Source organism: Coloeus monedula (assembly GCF_965178545.1).
Source record: "Coloeus monedula genome assembly, chromosome: 10".
Lineage (NCBI taxonomy): Eukaryota > Metazoa > Chordata > Aves > Passeriformes > Corvidae > Coloeus > Coloeus monedula.
The window spans coordinates 17,389,715-17,403,105 of NC_138790.1; the positions used below are offsets into that span (position 1 = coordinate 17,389,715).

At 48.3% G+C, this 13,391-nt stretch overlaps 1 protein-coding gene across 2 annotated transcripts in view; it reads left to right on the forward strand.

The window, feature by feature from the left end:
* DIS3L2 (DIS3 like 3'-5' exoribonuclease 2) overlaps positions 1 to 13,391 on the forward strand; it is a 184,511-nt gene that overhangs the window by 136,817 nt on the left and 34,303 nt on the right. For both annotated transcript variants that reach the window (XM_082288256.1, XM_082288257.1), the window contains exon 15: positions 10,132 to 10,211. In XM_082288256.1, coding sequence (XP_082144382.1) covers positions 10,132 to 10,211 — 80 coding nt within the window. The remainder of the gene's footprint in view (positions 1 to 10,131; positions 10,212 to 13,391) is intronic.

The following is a 13,391-nucleotide window of genomic DNA, read 5'->3' on the forward strand; positions in this document are numbered from 1 at the left end:
GCAGGTTGTAACATGCTGCAATGAAGTCCAGGTTGTCCCCAGAGACTAAGCAAAGCTTGAGTCAGCAGCACTAGGCCTGGACTTCAGGACTGCCAGGTATTTCACAGCGGCACCCCAAGGGATGGGGAGAATGGTGTGTCTGTCAAACTGAGATCAGCATGGTGTGATCAGGTTATTCTGCTCTTCACAGTCCCAGTTTAATGGGTTGCAGATATAACTAAACCTAGAAATACTGTTGTGATCTCTCTTGTTACCTGGCAGAGCTCTTACCGTGTCAGCACAGGGGCTGTTCATATTTTAATGGGTTTATCTCTTGTATGGAGGGTATTACAAGCTTTCATCTGTCTTCCAGTGCGACTCTACGGAAATCCCTCCGGGCATGAGGCAGTACCTGGGTGCTGAATTAATCTGGGCTGCTGGATTCTCACAGCTCCATTAGTGGCTTAGCAGGGGAAGCAGTTTGCATTAACAAACTTAAGAAAATAGGATTTGCTGTGTTTGATCTGCCCTCAGTTCCTTGTATCCTCCCAATAGCAGTGATAAAGACTGGACACATTACAGGAAGGCACAAAATAGTCATAGGGAAAACACAAAATAGGCTGATTTGTAAAATGTGTATCAGCATCCTCCAGGGCTTGTGGGGTGAGGGAAAGTTGTTCTATAGTCAGGTGGAGTAAAAGACACCAAACCTTTCTTCCTCCTGCCACATCCCCAGACACACCTGCACCCACAGCTCTTACCTTGGGTTTCCCTGTGACTTGAGCCGTTTGAAGACAGCACAGTGTCACATCCTCCTCCAGGTCACCACTGCCATCTGCTCTGTTGCTGGTCTGAGGCTGGGGCAGCTCTCAGAGACCATGTGGTGCTTTGGAAGGGCTGTTTGTCCCCTTGCTTTTCATCCAGTGTTGCTGGTGTTCTTGATCTGTTTCTCCTTAAAGAAACTGCCTGTGGGGCACCACCGTGTTTCCCTTGTGGTCCTGTGTGCCTCAGCAGAGCTGTGCATCCATCAGGGGCTGGATCTGACCTCTCTTTGGGAGCTGCTGACTTCTGCAATGCTGTTCTCTACGGCCCATGGGCTCTCACAAAATAGCAGGGCCAAGCATGAAGTTAAACTTCAGGCTGCTTAAACCAGGAGTCAGTAAGTTAAGACCTGTTTTCAGGCATGGCTGTCAGGTGTCTGAAATAATAGCAGTTGGGGGTAATAACCTGTTACCTTGTAGTACTCTCTAATCAGCATACCAAGCAGCGAGTTTAGAGAGGGTTTCTACTTGGTTGTGTCACTTTTCATCTACAGCAAATGTGGAACACACCAATTGCTTTTCTTTCAAGCTCTCACATACCATTTTGGGACAGAAATGCCATCGGGATCCCATTGTGATTAGGCTTTGTTGTTCTCTGTCAGATCAAGGTGCCATACATACAGACTTCATAGCACCCAACCTATGACAAAGCTAGTGTTCGTCCCACAGACCCCTCAGCTCCTGGCTGTGACTGACCAATGGGTTACAGGCGCCATGGCTGCTCAAAAATGCCCTTTCTTTGGTTGCTGGCGTTGGTCAGCTTAGGGGGAGTTTTATGTCAGCTGTACCCCCAAAGTTCCTCTCCTTGTTAATTGTGAGAAATATTTCCTTTTTTTCATGTGGTTACTTTAACTCACTTGGTTGGTCTATTTGCTCCCAGATATTCAGAGCAAGGGATTTATTTCCTGCTCTGCCAGCCCCTGGTGATGAGCCAGAGATTCTGAGATGCAGGATCTGTGTCAGTCCTGGGTGTCAGTGGGTGCTGCTGGTGTCATTCTCTCCTTCTCCACACTCTGCACCAACTGCAGGTGCCTATGGCCTTTGGAACTGTAGTGTCAGCAGCTCCATTTCCCATCTCTCTTCTCATGTAGCAGACCCTGGTCTTGCCTGTTCCTGTTCACACTAGTTAGAGGTCCCTGTGCTGCTCCCTGGCCCCCGACTGTTGGCCTCTGATCTCTCCTAGGGAATTTTAATCCTCTGATAAGTACATGAGATCTGAGTGCTGCCCTCCAGCCACCAAGTTCTTCATGGACAGGGAAACTTCACTTGCCATCAACTCTTGTTTGAGAAGGGGCAGTCTTACCTCCCCAGGAATCTCTGGGGTTGTTTCAAATTCCTGACTGTAATCTACCTTCTTACTAGAGTCTTGATCATCCTCTCCCAAATTCCTGTTTTCCCAAGTGAATTTCCATATCTCTCAGGTAAAGAAGAGACCATTGGGGCTGGGCAGGATGAAATTGCTCCCCTGTTAACTGTTTCCTGCTAAGCCTGTAGTCATCATCAGTTTTGAAAATGCAAGATTTTTCTGCAGCCCAAAGCCTCATCTCTCTATTGAGGCTGGCAAAGCCCAGCTTGTGAGGGTTTTGTTACTGCACAGGGTGAAATGAGTGAAACCATCTTTTGTCAGAGCATGGATGGGACGGAGAGACACGCAAGAGCTGGGAGTGCTTTAAAGGGAGTCTGGGAGACAAGCTCTGAGTAACAGAAAATGAAACAGCCAAGCAGTGAAACTTGGCATGTGTCTTGTTAGTGTCACAGTTTTTTATGTGGCATTTCCTAGGGATGTTTTGCTTCTATTTTCAAGTTGGTGTGTGTGTAGAAAATACTTCTAACTTCACTGACAGTTCCCTAGTGGTCTAGGGCATGTGGTGCAGTGTCACAATTTGTTAGCTTCTGAAGAGGGTATTTTTAATCCACAAATTTAAACTCTTTGCAGTTGTATAATCTGTGTTTTAGTTCTGTGGTTTCCTAATTGTGCATCTAGAGAATGAGCTCATCCAGATTATGAAATGAACGGAAGTATTCAGCTCTTCTTTCTAAATAAATCTGGATCCATTTCTTTGTGGATTGCTTCTGAAACCTCCGATGCAGGCAAGTGTGAATGCTTAAAAATAAACTCATTTACAGTTTATATTTTTGCCAAGTGGTGAAAGTTGTCTCGTGCCCTGTCTTTCCAGAAAGGCTCTTCAGCTTTGACTTGTGGCTGTGAAATAAAAGCCAAGGGTGAGATGCCAGCTTGCCATTTTGGTGACAGCATCTGCCTGTCTTTGCAGAGGATCCAGCCACACTTCTTCCTGGTTTTGCTGTGCTGCCCGACCACCCACAGCAGAGGTTTTGGGGGCCACTAGTCATCAACAGGGCAGCCCTCTTTTGTGCCAGGGAATATGTGCTGGTGACTTCACTTCTGTGACAGGGAGACCCCCTCACTGCATCCCAGGGCTGATGTTTGGAGAGCAAGAGCTGTTGCAGCCTGTGGGATAATTTAATAATATCTTATTGTGGCTTTGGGTCCTGGGCTGGGAACCTTTGGGTTTCCAGATTAATTTAAGGGAGAATAGCTGTCTTCTCTCTTCCATCTTCCATGTCTGGAATTCACTGGCTTTCCCCACGTTTTATGCAGCTGTATGATGCAGGCAGCAGCTAAGTAAATGATAGGATTTTAAAATAAAAGTAAGCAGAGGAATTCAGACCATAGTAACACCCCAGATGAGTTTCAGCTCCTTCTCCTAGGCTATATTGGGGTTTGATTTGACATTGTTTTTAGCCACATGCATAGATCTTGTAGCCTGTTAGCAGAGACAGTTTGCTGGCTAATGTGCTGAGGGCATGGGGCATCAGGGACAGCTTTAGGGAGCCTCCTAGAGAATTTAAATCTTCACCTGGAAATTGTGCTCTTAGGGATGGGGAGAAGGAGCCTCACTGAAGAGGCAATAGGTGTGATTGTACCAGTTTAGGAGCAATTCATGGCTTCCAACCAGTAGCAACAGCAGTCCCATAATCAGGTGCTGAGATTGGCCAAACATTTGCTGTCTACAAAGCCAAAAGGAAAGGACTGCTCCAACCCAGTGCGAGAGGTGACTCGTTGAGCTGGTAGCAAGTTTCCTTGTCTTTCCTCTTTTTTCCACTGTAGGACTTTTGGTTTGTCCTTTATTACCCCCATCCTGTCCTTACCACATGTTCTTCATCCACTACCCAGGGTCTTTCTCCAGCAATTTTGAGCTGCAGCACAAATAGAAAAGCTCATGGAAGAAGTGCTTTGGTCTCTAGAGCAGTTTCTTTAAGTGAAAACACAGCTGTGAGGTTAGCAGCCTGTGCTTCTGTAAGGGCTCATCCAGCCAGCACAGCCAGCACTGCTGCAGTCCTTCCAGCACGCAGGAATTGGGAAATCCATTGTGAACAAGATTGAGTTTGATGGCCTGCGTGGAGGCAGATGGATGTATTTTTAAGGGATGAGGTGCCAGAAAACTCTGTGATTACGTTACTGGAGCATGGCTCATTTTTTGTGGTTTTAAAAGTGAGTGTCAGGACTTCAGGACTATTTCTTTTTCGGGTCAAAACCAAAGTTTGGGCGAGGCATAAAAACCTGCTTGATGACTAAGTTTATTCTTAAAAAGCTTTCTAGAGCTTGCTGGAGAGGGGAGCCTTTATTCCAACAGGGAGCAGATACCAGTCTTTTTGGACTTCCATGCAAATGGGGTTAAAACTGAACAGGTGCCCAGGGTGAAAAAGAAGCCCTGCCTTTCAGGAGACTGTTTTCAGTGTGATCTTTAGATCCAGTTCCCTGTTTTTTGTCTCGGAGGCTCGTATTCTGCCTCGCCTCCTTGCCCTGGGTGAACTCTTTCTGCTTGAATACCCCCCACATGAGTGGAATTGCCTTGACCGATTCCAACTGAGGCTGCCCTTACATTGCCCTACAACTGGGACAGCTCAAATCTGTGACCTGGTTCCTCGGCTGAACCGATAATACCTCTCTGACACAGTGCATGTGTAGAGAAAACTTTTCATCTCATGACGAAGGTTTGCTGCTCAGAGCCAAGGCTGGGAACAGAGGATCCAAGCCAAGCCATTTATTCAAGGGGCATGCAGAATTTGCCCAATCAGGTCAATATAGGGACTGGCAGCTTTTCAGCAGCCAGAAGAGTGCTCCTCATGCTCTCTCCTTGTTGGAGCTACCAGGCTTTATCACATGACCGAGCCCCTGACTGCTGCAGATCTAAAACATTCTTTAAAATGAGGATGGCTGCTGGCTGCACTGAAGCCCAGGCGAGTCTGGAGGTCCATGACAATGTGAAGCACTGCTCTCTCTTTCTGAAAATCTGGTTTTTAGCCTTGGTGGAAGAAGCCCCAAAATGTAGGGAGCTTCCCCAACATCCCCACCAAGGCCTCTCTGCCTGAGCAGGGCACGGGGTCCCCAGAGGGCTCAGGCAGCACAGAGCTGTCAGTGCACTGAGGGGCAGCTGCTGCTTCTGCTTCTCTGGTGTCTCATGTTCGTGCACTGGTTTAGTGTCTGCTCACCTCTGCTGAGGGTGGGGTGGGAGCTTTGGGTGCAGATGAAGTGTGTCAGTGTCTGACAGATGGGGAAACAAGGAGCATCCCACTGTCAGCCAACTGCATCCTCTGCTGGATTTAAGGATGTAGGAATAGAGCAGGAGTATGTCACTAATCCAAAGAGCGGAGTAATTGTACAAACAAGTGTTATGTGCACACAGCCCTCAGTGCTGTGGGCTCAGGAGATGACTGTTCTTGAGGTGGCTTTCCTCAAGAAGGTGGCATTACCTTCACCTTGAGCTTGCAGTACGTGCCACCAAACCTCACCAAGGATCTGTGAGTGCTTCTGTGTGCTGTGAGTACATTCTCTTGCTCCATTGACCAGTCACAGGATAGTGTGCTCACACCTGCTTGGTGCCTTAAATGAGGTACTCCCATCCATGGAGTCAACAGCATCCTGCCCATCAAACAACCTGCCCCAGTCCCTTTGAATTTCAGTGCTCTGCTCCTCTTCTGTTCAGGCGTATTGCAGTTGTTTCTGGTGACAAGTGAGCCTATCCATCACTGTATCCAAAGAGATCCAAATTACTCCTTTTGACAGCTCTTATTCACACACCTCCCTGTGCCTCTGACATCTCAATTATTGATGGGGCTCTCCTGGTAGGCAGCACTCTGTTCTCAGCATGGCTGCATTCCAGCTCCTGTTCCCATTGAGTTCATGCACACACCATGCCGAATGCTTCTTTATGTGCAGAGCCATTGAAGTGGAAAGGGATCTTTATTAGCATGTGAGCTCCAGGGCTACACAACCGAAGGGGGCAGTGCAAGCCAAATCACACCGCAGTTCAGCGCTGGGAAATTTTCTCTCCCCCTCCTCTCCCAGGGAAGCCCAGCAGTGTCTTGAAATTATTTCATATGTTTAATGGCAAAGATCCCTTGAGCTGATGAACCCCCCTTGTGATGGGAGTCACTCTGCGCTTGCATTTCTCTAAGAGAGTTTGGTCCCTCATTGCCCCTGCAGGCATAAAATGCAGTATTTTGGGGAGCAGTGCCTTTTCCTGTGCTGTGGTATTAGTTTGTTTACTGGCTTTACAGCAAGCTCCTTCTGACAAGGAACACTGACACACACAAAAAGGAGCTTCAAAGCAGCAATGTGGTGTTGGAGCAGTGTTGTCAAATTGGTGGAGTTAAAGCTGTGCCAGAGGGGTGATTGCAAAAGGCTGCTTGTTTTGTAGGGCTTTGTGTATGCAGGAGGATGTATGCAGGATGTCTCGTGACATTGCTGCAGCAGAAGTCAGATAAAAGAATGATGAAGTGGTTGATCAGCTCCTGACATCTGTCCCAGCCTTGCCCTGCAGCCTTCTGTAATTCAGAAGTAACCAGAGGTTTTGTGTGTAGTGAATGAAGGCAAAAGGAAAGGGCATCTACTGGAGAAGATAGGACCAGAGAGAAGCAGTGCTATAGGGGTGCAGAGAGCTGGGAAAAGACACTTGAGTTCTGTTCTTGGAAGTCTGTGGCAGCAGCCACTTCATAGCTTCAGCATGAGAGGAAAAATCTGTGCTGACATTCCAAAACACTGAGCTGCTGGGAAGCATGAGTGCCTCTGCAGTGAGCAGGGCTGTGCAGAAGTGACAGTCTGGTCAGTGGAGCTCTCCTGAGGCTCCAGCGGCAAAGAGGACCCAACTGCAAGATGTCGAGTGGGTATGGACGACCTTGTTAAGCTTAGTAGGAAGCTTACAGTCTCTGCATTCCCAGTGTGCTTCCTGCACAGGGAGTCCTTCCCTAGCTGCCTTACCTGCTCTCTTTCCACCCCCCGTGATGGGTTTTGCCTGAGGGTTTTGTGCTCCCTGCAGAGGCCAAATGCCACCAAACAAGCAAAGGCAGCCAGATCGTTGCGGTGGCTGCACAGTCAGAGCTTGACTGTTCATTTGGGGTTTGTAAGAACTCCTGGTGACAAACACAGGTCCCCTCTTCCCCCTCCTGGCTGACCATGACAGGTGCATCAGCAGGGCAGATCTGCAGAAGAGCATGGGTTGTGAATCAGTGACAGCATGGCTGCCTCGAGCTTTGGTTGCTGGGACAGACCTTTAGTTACACATCTCTCTATGTGACAGCCTGACCCTGACCTTTCTCTGAGTGTGGTCCTCTTGTCACTGGGGGTGATGGCAACATCCTCTTGCCTGACAGCATTGACCCAGATGGTCAAGCCATGTATAGTCCCCCTTATCCAGGCCTTTCTGGCACTGGTGGATGATGCAGACATGGCTGAGCCTGCCAAGCAGGGTGTGTTTTATTTGTCTGGAATACCATGAGCAGACAAAGAAAGATTAAAATAACAGAAAGTTGAAAACCCATTATCTTTGGGAACTGTGATCTTTCCTTTTTGGGTTGGCAGGTTCCATGGGACCTCATCCCCCCAGATAGTGGAAAGGTCACCTTCCCATACCTGACTGCCCCAAGGCTTTCCCTGGCAGCCTGTCCAAACAAGGCTGTTTTCCTTCCCAGCCTTTTGCCTTCCTTCCTTCCTTCCTTCCTTTCTTCCCTCCCCCTGGACTTGTGTCCTTACACAGAGGTGGCTCCACCCTCAAGCTGTGCTGGGGACCCAGAGCCCAGGTGAGCTATAACCAGAGATGCTCAGTTAGTGCAACCCCAAAGTCTGCACAGCTGAGAGCTGCAAACAAGAGGTTCAGGCACTCCTGAGTTTGTCCTGATCAAAATTATTGTTGAAAGTCGCCAAAGCCACAATTTTGTCAAATTTAGCACTTTCTTTTGTGCTTTGTCTCCACTGATTCTGTGGTGCAGTGCCTTTTCCACAAAGAAAAGGATCTGGTGGATCTGTGTCTGAGATAACTGCTGTCCTTTTGGCCTCAGAGGTGCTTCCTGATATTCTAGCAGTAAAGCTTTGGAAAACCTGGCCCAGAAAAAATGGCTTTAAGCAGTTCCCAGTTCTTCCTTCAGTTCCCCAAACCAGGGCAGCTCACATGGAAGTACTCTGCTTATGGAGCACATATGGCCAGCAAGGTGATCCCTTGTCTCCCTTGGGGAGGTTCCTTTGTTTGTTGCTGACCTCCTGCTCCCATGGGATAGATGCCATGTGCCATCATAGCATCTGGAGAGGCCAGATCCACAGCCAGGCTTCATGGATCTTGGCCAGAAGAAGCATCCCCAGCCAGCCCTGTTAGTCCTGCCATGGGCAGGTCTCCAGAGTGGATCTGAGTGATCTACTAAGCTGGTGCAAGGTCAAGGCTTGCAGGAAGGGGAGCTGTGGAGAGTGTTAAGAGGTCACTGTCCTGACAGTGGTATGAACTGTGATCTGTGTACTGTGGACACTCGTGTTATGTGATGTTGCATGAGCTTGTGTTTCAGAATGGCTTACACTGGTACGAGTGTAGAAGTCAAGGGAGCTCAGCTGAATTTGGCCTCACTCTAGTACTTGGTTATTAACTCAATATTCAAGATGGTGAATTTTTCAATGATTTCATGGCATGCAGTTTTAGTTGGGTCAGTGAGAGCACAGTGTATGACTTTGCTACTCTTTACGGAAGGGAAAATCAGTGCATCATCTAGTGATTCAGCATGCAGGGTTTCTTTACAGCCTATGGGAGAAAGATGTTTTAATTCTGTGTTTGTTCCTGAAGAAGTCATTAATTTAAGCTAGCAATTTTCTTGGAGCCCAGAGGAGAGGAGTCTGTGATCAAACACAGTGGCTCAACACTGCTCTCTCTTCCTTTCCTTGTTCAGAAAGGTTGGGCTCATCCTAACAAACCTCCTTTGAGTTTTAGCCCTTGTGGTGATCTTTCCAGACCATTTCAAGAGTCCTGCGCACAATCCAGCACTGGCAACAGCCCTGCTGATAGTAATCTCTGTGACCCCAAAAAAGTGCATGAAGACTGGCAGCTACCTCCTCTAAAGGATGCTGCCCTTCTTACCCATCCTACTGGCCCCTGTTCAGGGTCTGCAGCTCTTTTGCTGAGCCCAGGGGCTACACCTCATGGCTGTGAGAGCTGGTGAGACACTGACCTGGGGGCCAGCAGCCTCCCCCTGGGTAATGAGGGGCTGCTTGGATGTGTAGGGCTGTTGCAGAACTCAGTTCCGTGCCGTTTTCTAGGCAGTTCAGTGTATAAAATCACTGAAGACATTTTCAGCAAAAAAGTCTCCCTACTGAACCATTCTGCTGCTTGTTGAAAGAGGATTAATTTTTCCCCCTTAAATAAAACGAGCCGTGTTTGAAATCCGAAAACCCTTGCTGAATGCCTTCTTGGAGCTGCAACGAAAGCAGCTTCCAGGTCCCATCATAGCCCGCTGCCGGAGGCGGATCCAAACTGCAAACCCTTCTAACAGCTCTTTAATAACTCTGCACAGAAGGAAAAATCTGTCACCTTTCCCTCTGTGGTTTCTCCTCTGTTCTAATGCACTGGAGGAATGAGATGGAGCCGGGAAAGTTTTCAGAGAAAGACTCGTGGGAACTACAGCTGCCGATGGAGAAACTCATTTCTTTAGTGTCTGAGGGGAACCGCAATCGCTTTGGTGAAGGGTGGTGTGTGTGGGTGGGTTTGGAGGGGTGAGCTGTTACGACCCGTGCATTTCAGAGGAACCACGAACACTTTATAGTAACAAAGGGTGGAAAAAGCAAGAGGTTTCTGCAACGCATGTGACTTTTCCCTGAGGTTTGGAACCCCACAGTATGTTCCAGGCCATGGTGTTTGCGTGTCAGCCTTGGTGAGTTAAGCTTTCTCCCACAAGCTTCGCTTGAAGTTGCTGTAATGACTGAAAGCCTAAAATGTTGCTTTTTTTTTTCTCTCTCTCTCTTTTCATTGTCCCACACCCCTTCTCCTCTGTGCAGATGAAGCTCTCGTTTACCTTGGACCAGGAGAGTGGGATGCCTCAGGGCTGTTATATTTATCAGTACCGGGACAGCAACAAGTAAGTGTTGTGGAAGATTACACACAGCAAACGAAGCAAACAGGGGAAGGTGCAGTGAAAGAAGACTGCCCTGCCTTCTGGCAAAGGGATCACAACTGCTTGTACCACTTAAAAGTAGATTAAATAAGGCCTCAGGCTTGACCTGAAACTGGGAACAGCTCCTGTAAAGGCTAGATTCTTTAAAATGCACGATGCCCTGCAGCCCCCTTTTTTGCTCTAGCTTTAAAAGCTGCTTTTATTCATTTAGAAGTCCTGCTCTTGGGTACCTCAGGCTCTGACAGAGCTCACCCAGGCTTTGCGCAGGGGTGTTTGCAACTCACACCCTGGACTGTTGGTGCTGGGGTGACTCTGGGAGCATGGCCTGTGGGAAAGCATCCAACAGCTGCAGAGCACTTGAAATGAGAGCCCTCACCTGAGCTTAGCTAGACCCACACAGCACCCCATTCTCTCTGCTAAAGCTCATGCATGGGTTCACTGAGTGGCCTTTATGGTACCATAGCCCCAGTGCAGCCACGTGCTCTGTTTTTGTAAGATACTATATGATATTCAAGCTTTGGATGTGTTTGGAGCACAGAGTCCTCTATTTCTAGGTATTCTGCCTATTTTTACTAGCTGCTGTAGTGAACTGGCACCCAAGATGTTTTTATTTCAAATCACATTCTCATTATCAAATTGACAGCAGCAGCAGAGTTCAGGATATTTCTGTGTTCACCCTGAATACCAGCATGTCATAAATCCATGGCCTGTTACTCCACCCTTGTAGTTCTGCTTCTTGCCAGTTATTCAAGTTAACCTAAAAAAAGGAGAGTATATGAAATTGTCAATGAACAGAACAGTCTGTAATTAGATCTGCTCAGAAACACCAACAAGAGCAGTCCCAGAAAGGAAGAGGGATGTCTGCAAATGCACAGACCACTGTCTTAGCTGAGAAATCTTAATATTTAAATAAGAAGGGAGATCATTTGTGGCAGACTCCTTCCTGCCTGTGGGTGGGTGATTAGCACGTGGTACGTGGTCCCATCCCAAGTATCCCAGGCCCAGAGCCTTGTATGAGCAGAGTTGGTACCTCCAGCACCGCCAAGTTCACAGGGCAACGTGCACTTCAGTGACAAAGCATAAAATCAACAAGGAAAGAGCATTTGTTTTTGAGGGTTTTAAAGGCAGTGGCACACAATGGACAGCGAGGAAAAGAAACCCCCCAGACCTGCTGGGCTTTGTTAAGGATGTTTATAGAACAGTGTTTCTAATTGTGTGGTGTATATCTCAAAAATCAGCAGCTGTGGTTTTTCTGCCACAGACCCTCCTCTCCCCAGGCTCCAGTGGGTGTTTTCTGCCATTGTTTGAGGAAACTCCAAGGACACGAGTGGAGCTGTTTTGTTTAAGTGCTAAGGCCAGTAGCAATTCTGCTTGGAAACCTTGCTTTTAGCTGTGAGAGGCCCAGTGTGTGACAAAGTAGCTGTGTCATGTCAGCAGCTGTTGATGGAGAGATGTATGGCTGTGTCCTGTGTTCCTGGCAAGCATGGGAGCTGAGCCACCCTGGGCCATGCCAGCTGGGATCACAGCTTGGAAAAATACAGCGTGGGCAGAATGAATGTAATTGCAAGTAAACCCAGACTTTGCGTGTGCCTGGCAGACCCAAACAGCAATTACACCTCCATGCAGGCCCCCCTACTTTGTATTTTATAGCTTGCTTGACCAACCTGGGGAGAGCAGGATTCCATTTCCCAGGGAGAGCCTCGCTAAGTTTGCACACATGCTCATCCCCCTAAGTGCTGTGTGTGCCACCCAGCACTTCTGACAGTCCTTGGCTGGTGAACTGAAATGTGAAGGTCTGTGTTATGGCTGACGCATTCTTGCAGGTAAAATGCCCTTGAGCCGAACGTGTGCTTGGTTCTGGTTGTACCCCGGGTGATTTTGTAGGAGCTCCCATGTGCTGCAGCTTTGTTGGCAACAAGAACTTTAAATTTGGAGAGTGTTGGGAAGCACCAGATGTGGCTCCTGCTCAGCCAAGCAGAAGCTGTTCTTCTCAAGCACTGGGCCTGTTGTAGGGTTAATCTGATACAGTTAATCCATACAGCAATGAGGCACATGTCACAATAGTTTTTCCTTATAGTAATTTTCCAGGGTAACTTGTAGGGCTTGTGTTCTTCCAAGTGTAGTCAGGCTTTGACAGTACCCATGAGGACTCAGGGGGTAACAGCTCTTCTGCCTCCTAAAGATGCAGCCAGAAGCTAAAGCAACATAACCTTGGTGTCTACACTGTATTTTGGAACCATTTGTAGCCCAGAGAAGAAATACTGGTGACAACACTGCAAGATCATGAATGGGAAAGACTGGAAATGTGCACCCCAGAGCTCAGTGCCCTCAGCAAAGCATCGGGCCTGAGGCCTACTCCAGGGAAAGACTTATAGCAGGAGTGCAGGTGTGTGAAGCTCTTGAGCAGCAGCTTTAACAGGAGGAAGCTGTGAGCAGGAGATGGTTGTGGCTGGCAGGAACCCATTCTGACCTGGGGAGTGTGCCCAGTGCCCCAGAGATCTGTGTGAGCCAGGCTGTGCATGTCAAGCCTCGGTGTCACCGTGATCACTGAAGGAATGTCCCTTCCCCTCCAAGTGGCAAATGCTGTTCCAAGCTGCAGCCAGACGGGGCCACCGGAGAACAGCGGATATTGGTCTCCCACTTGGAGAACAAAGGACTGCAGCATTGCTGAAAGTGTAATTACCAGAGCAATTAAAATTTCTATTGCTTAGGCTAGAAGTGCAAGTACCATGCAGGCTCTTACAAGGGCAATCAATTGGAATTTGTTCCCTTTAAAATGATAAAACCCTTCCAAGGAAATGTTGCTGCTCCTGTCAGTTTTCTGTTACCTGCCTGCTTGCAGGAACATTCATGGGCACAGCACTTACCCGCTTCACTCTTGCACCCTGGGTGCCAGGCACTTTGGGTGGACTGAACTCAGTGGAACCTTGGAAGTCTTGGAAATCTTGGACTGAGAGCAAAAGAGGTGCTGAGCAGCCAGCTGCTCACCCTGCCCTTCCAACCCCTGCTATAATAGATAGGTATCCAGTGGCACTTGATAGTCCCAGTGGCTCTATGGAGGAGTGGGGCTGTCACTGCCTCTGCGGTCACAAGGGTGAGACCAGGGGACATCACTTCTCCTCTTCCTCCTGCTCAGACCTCGGC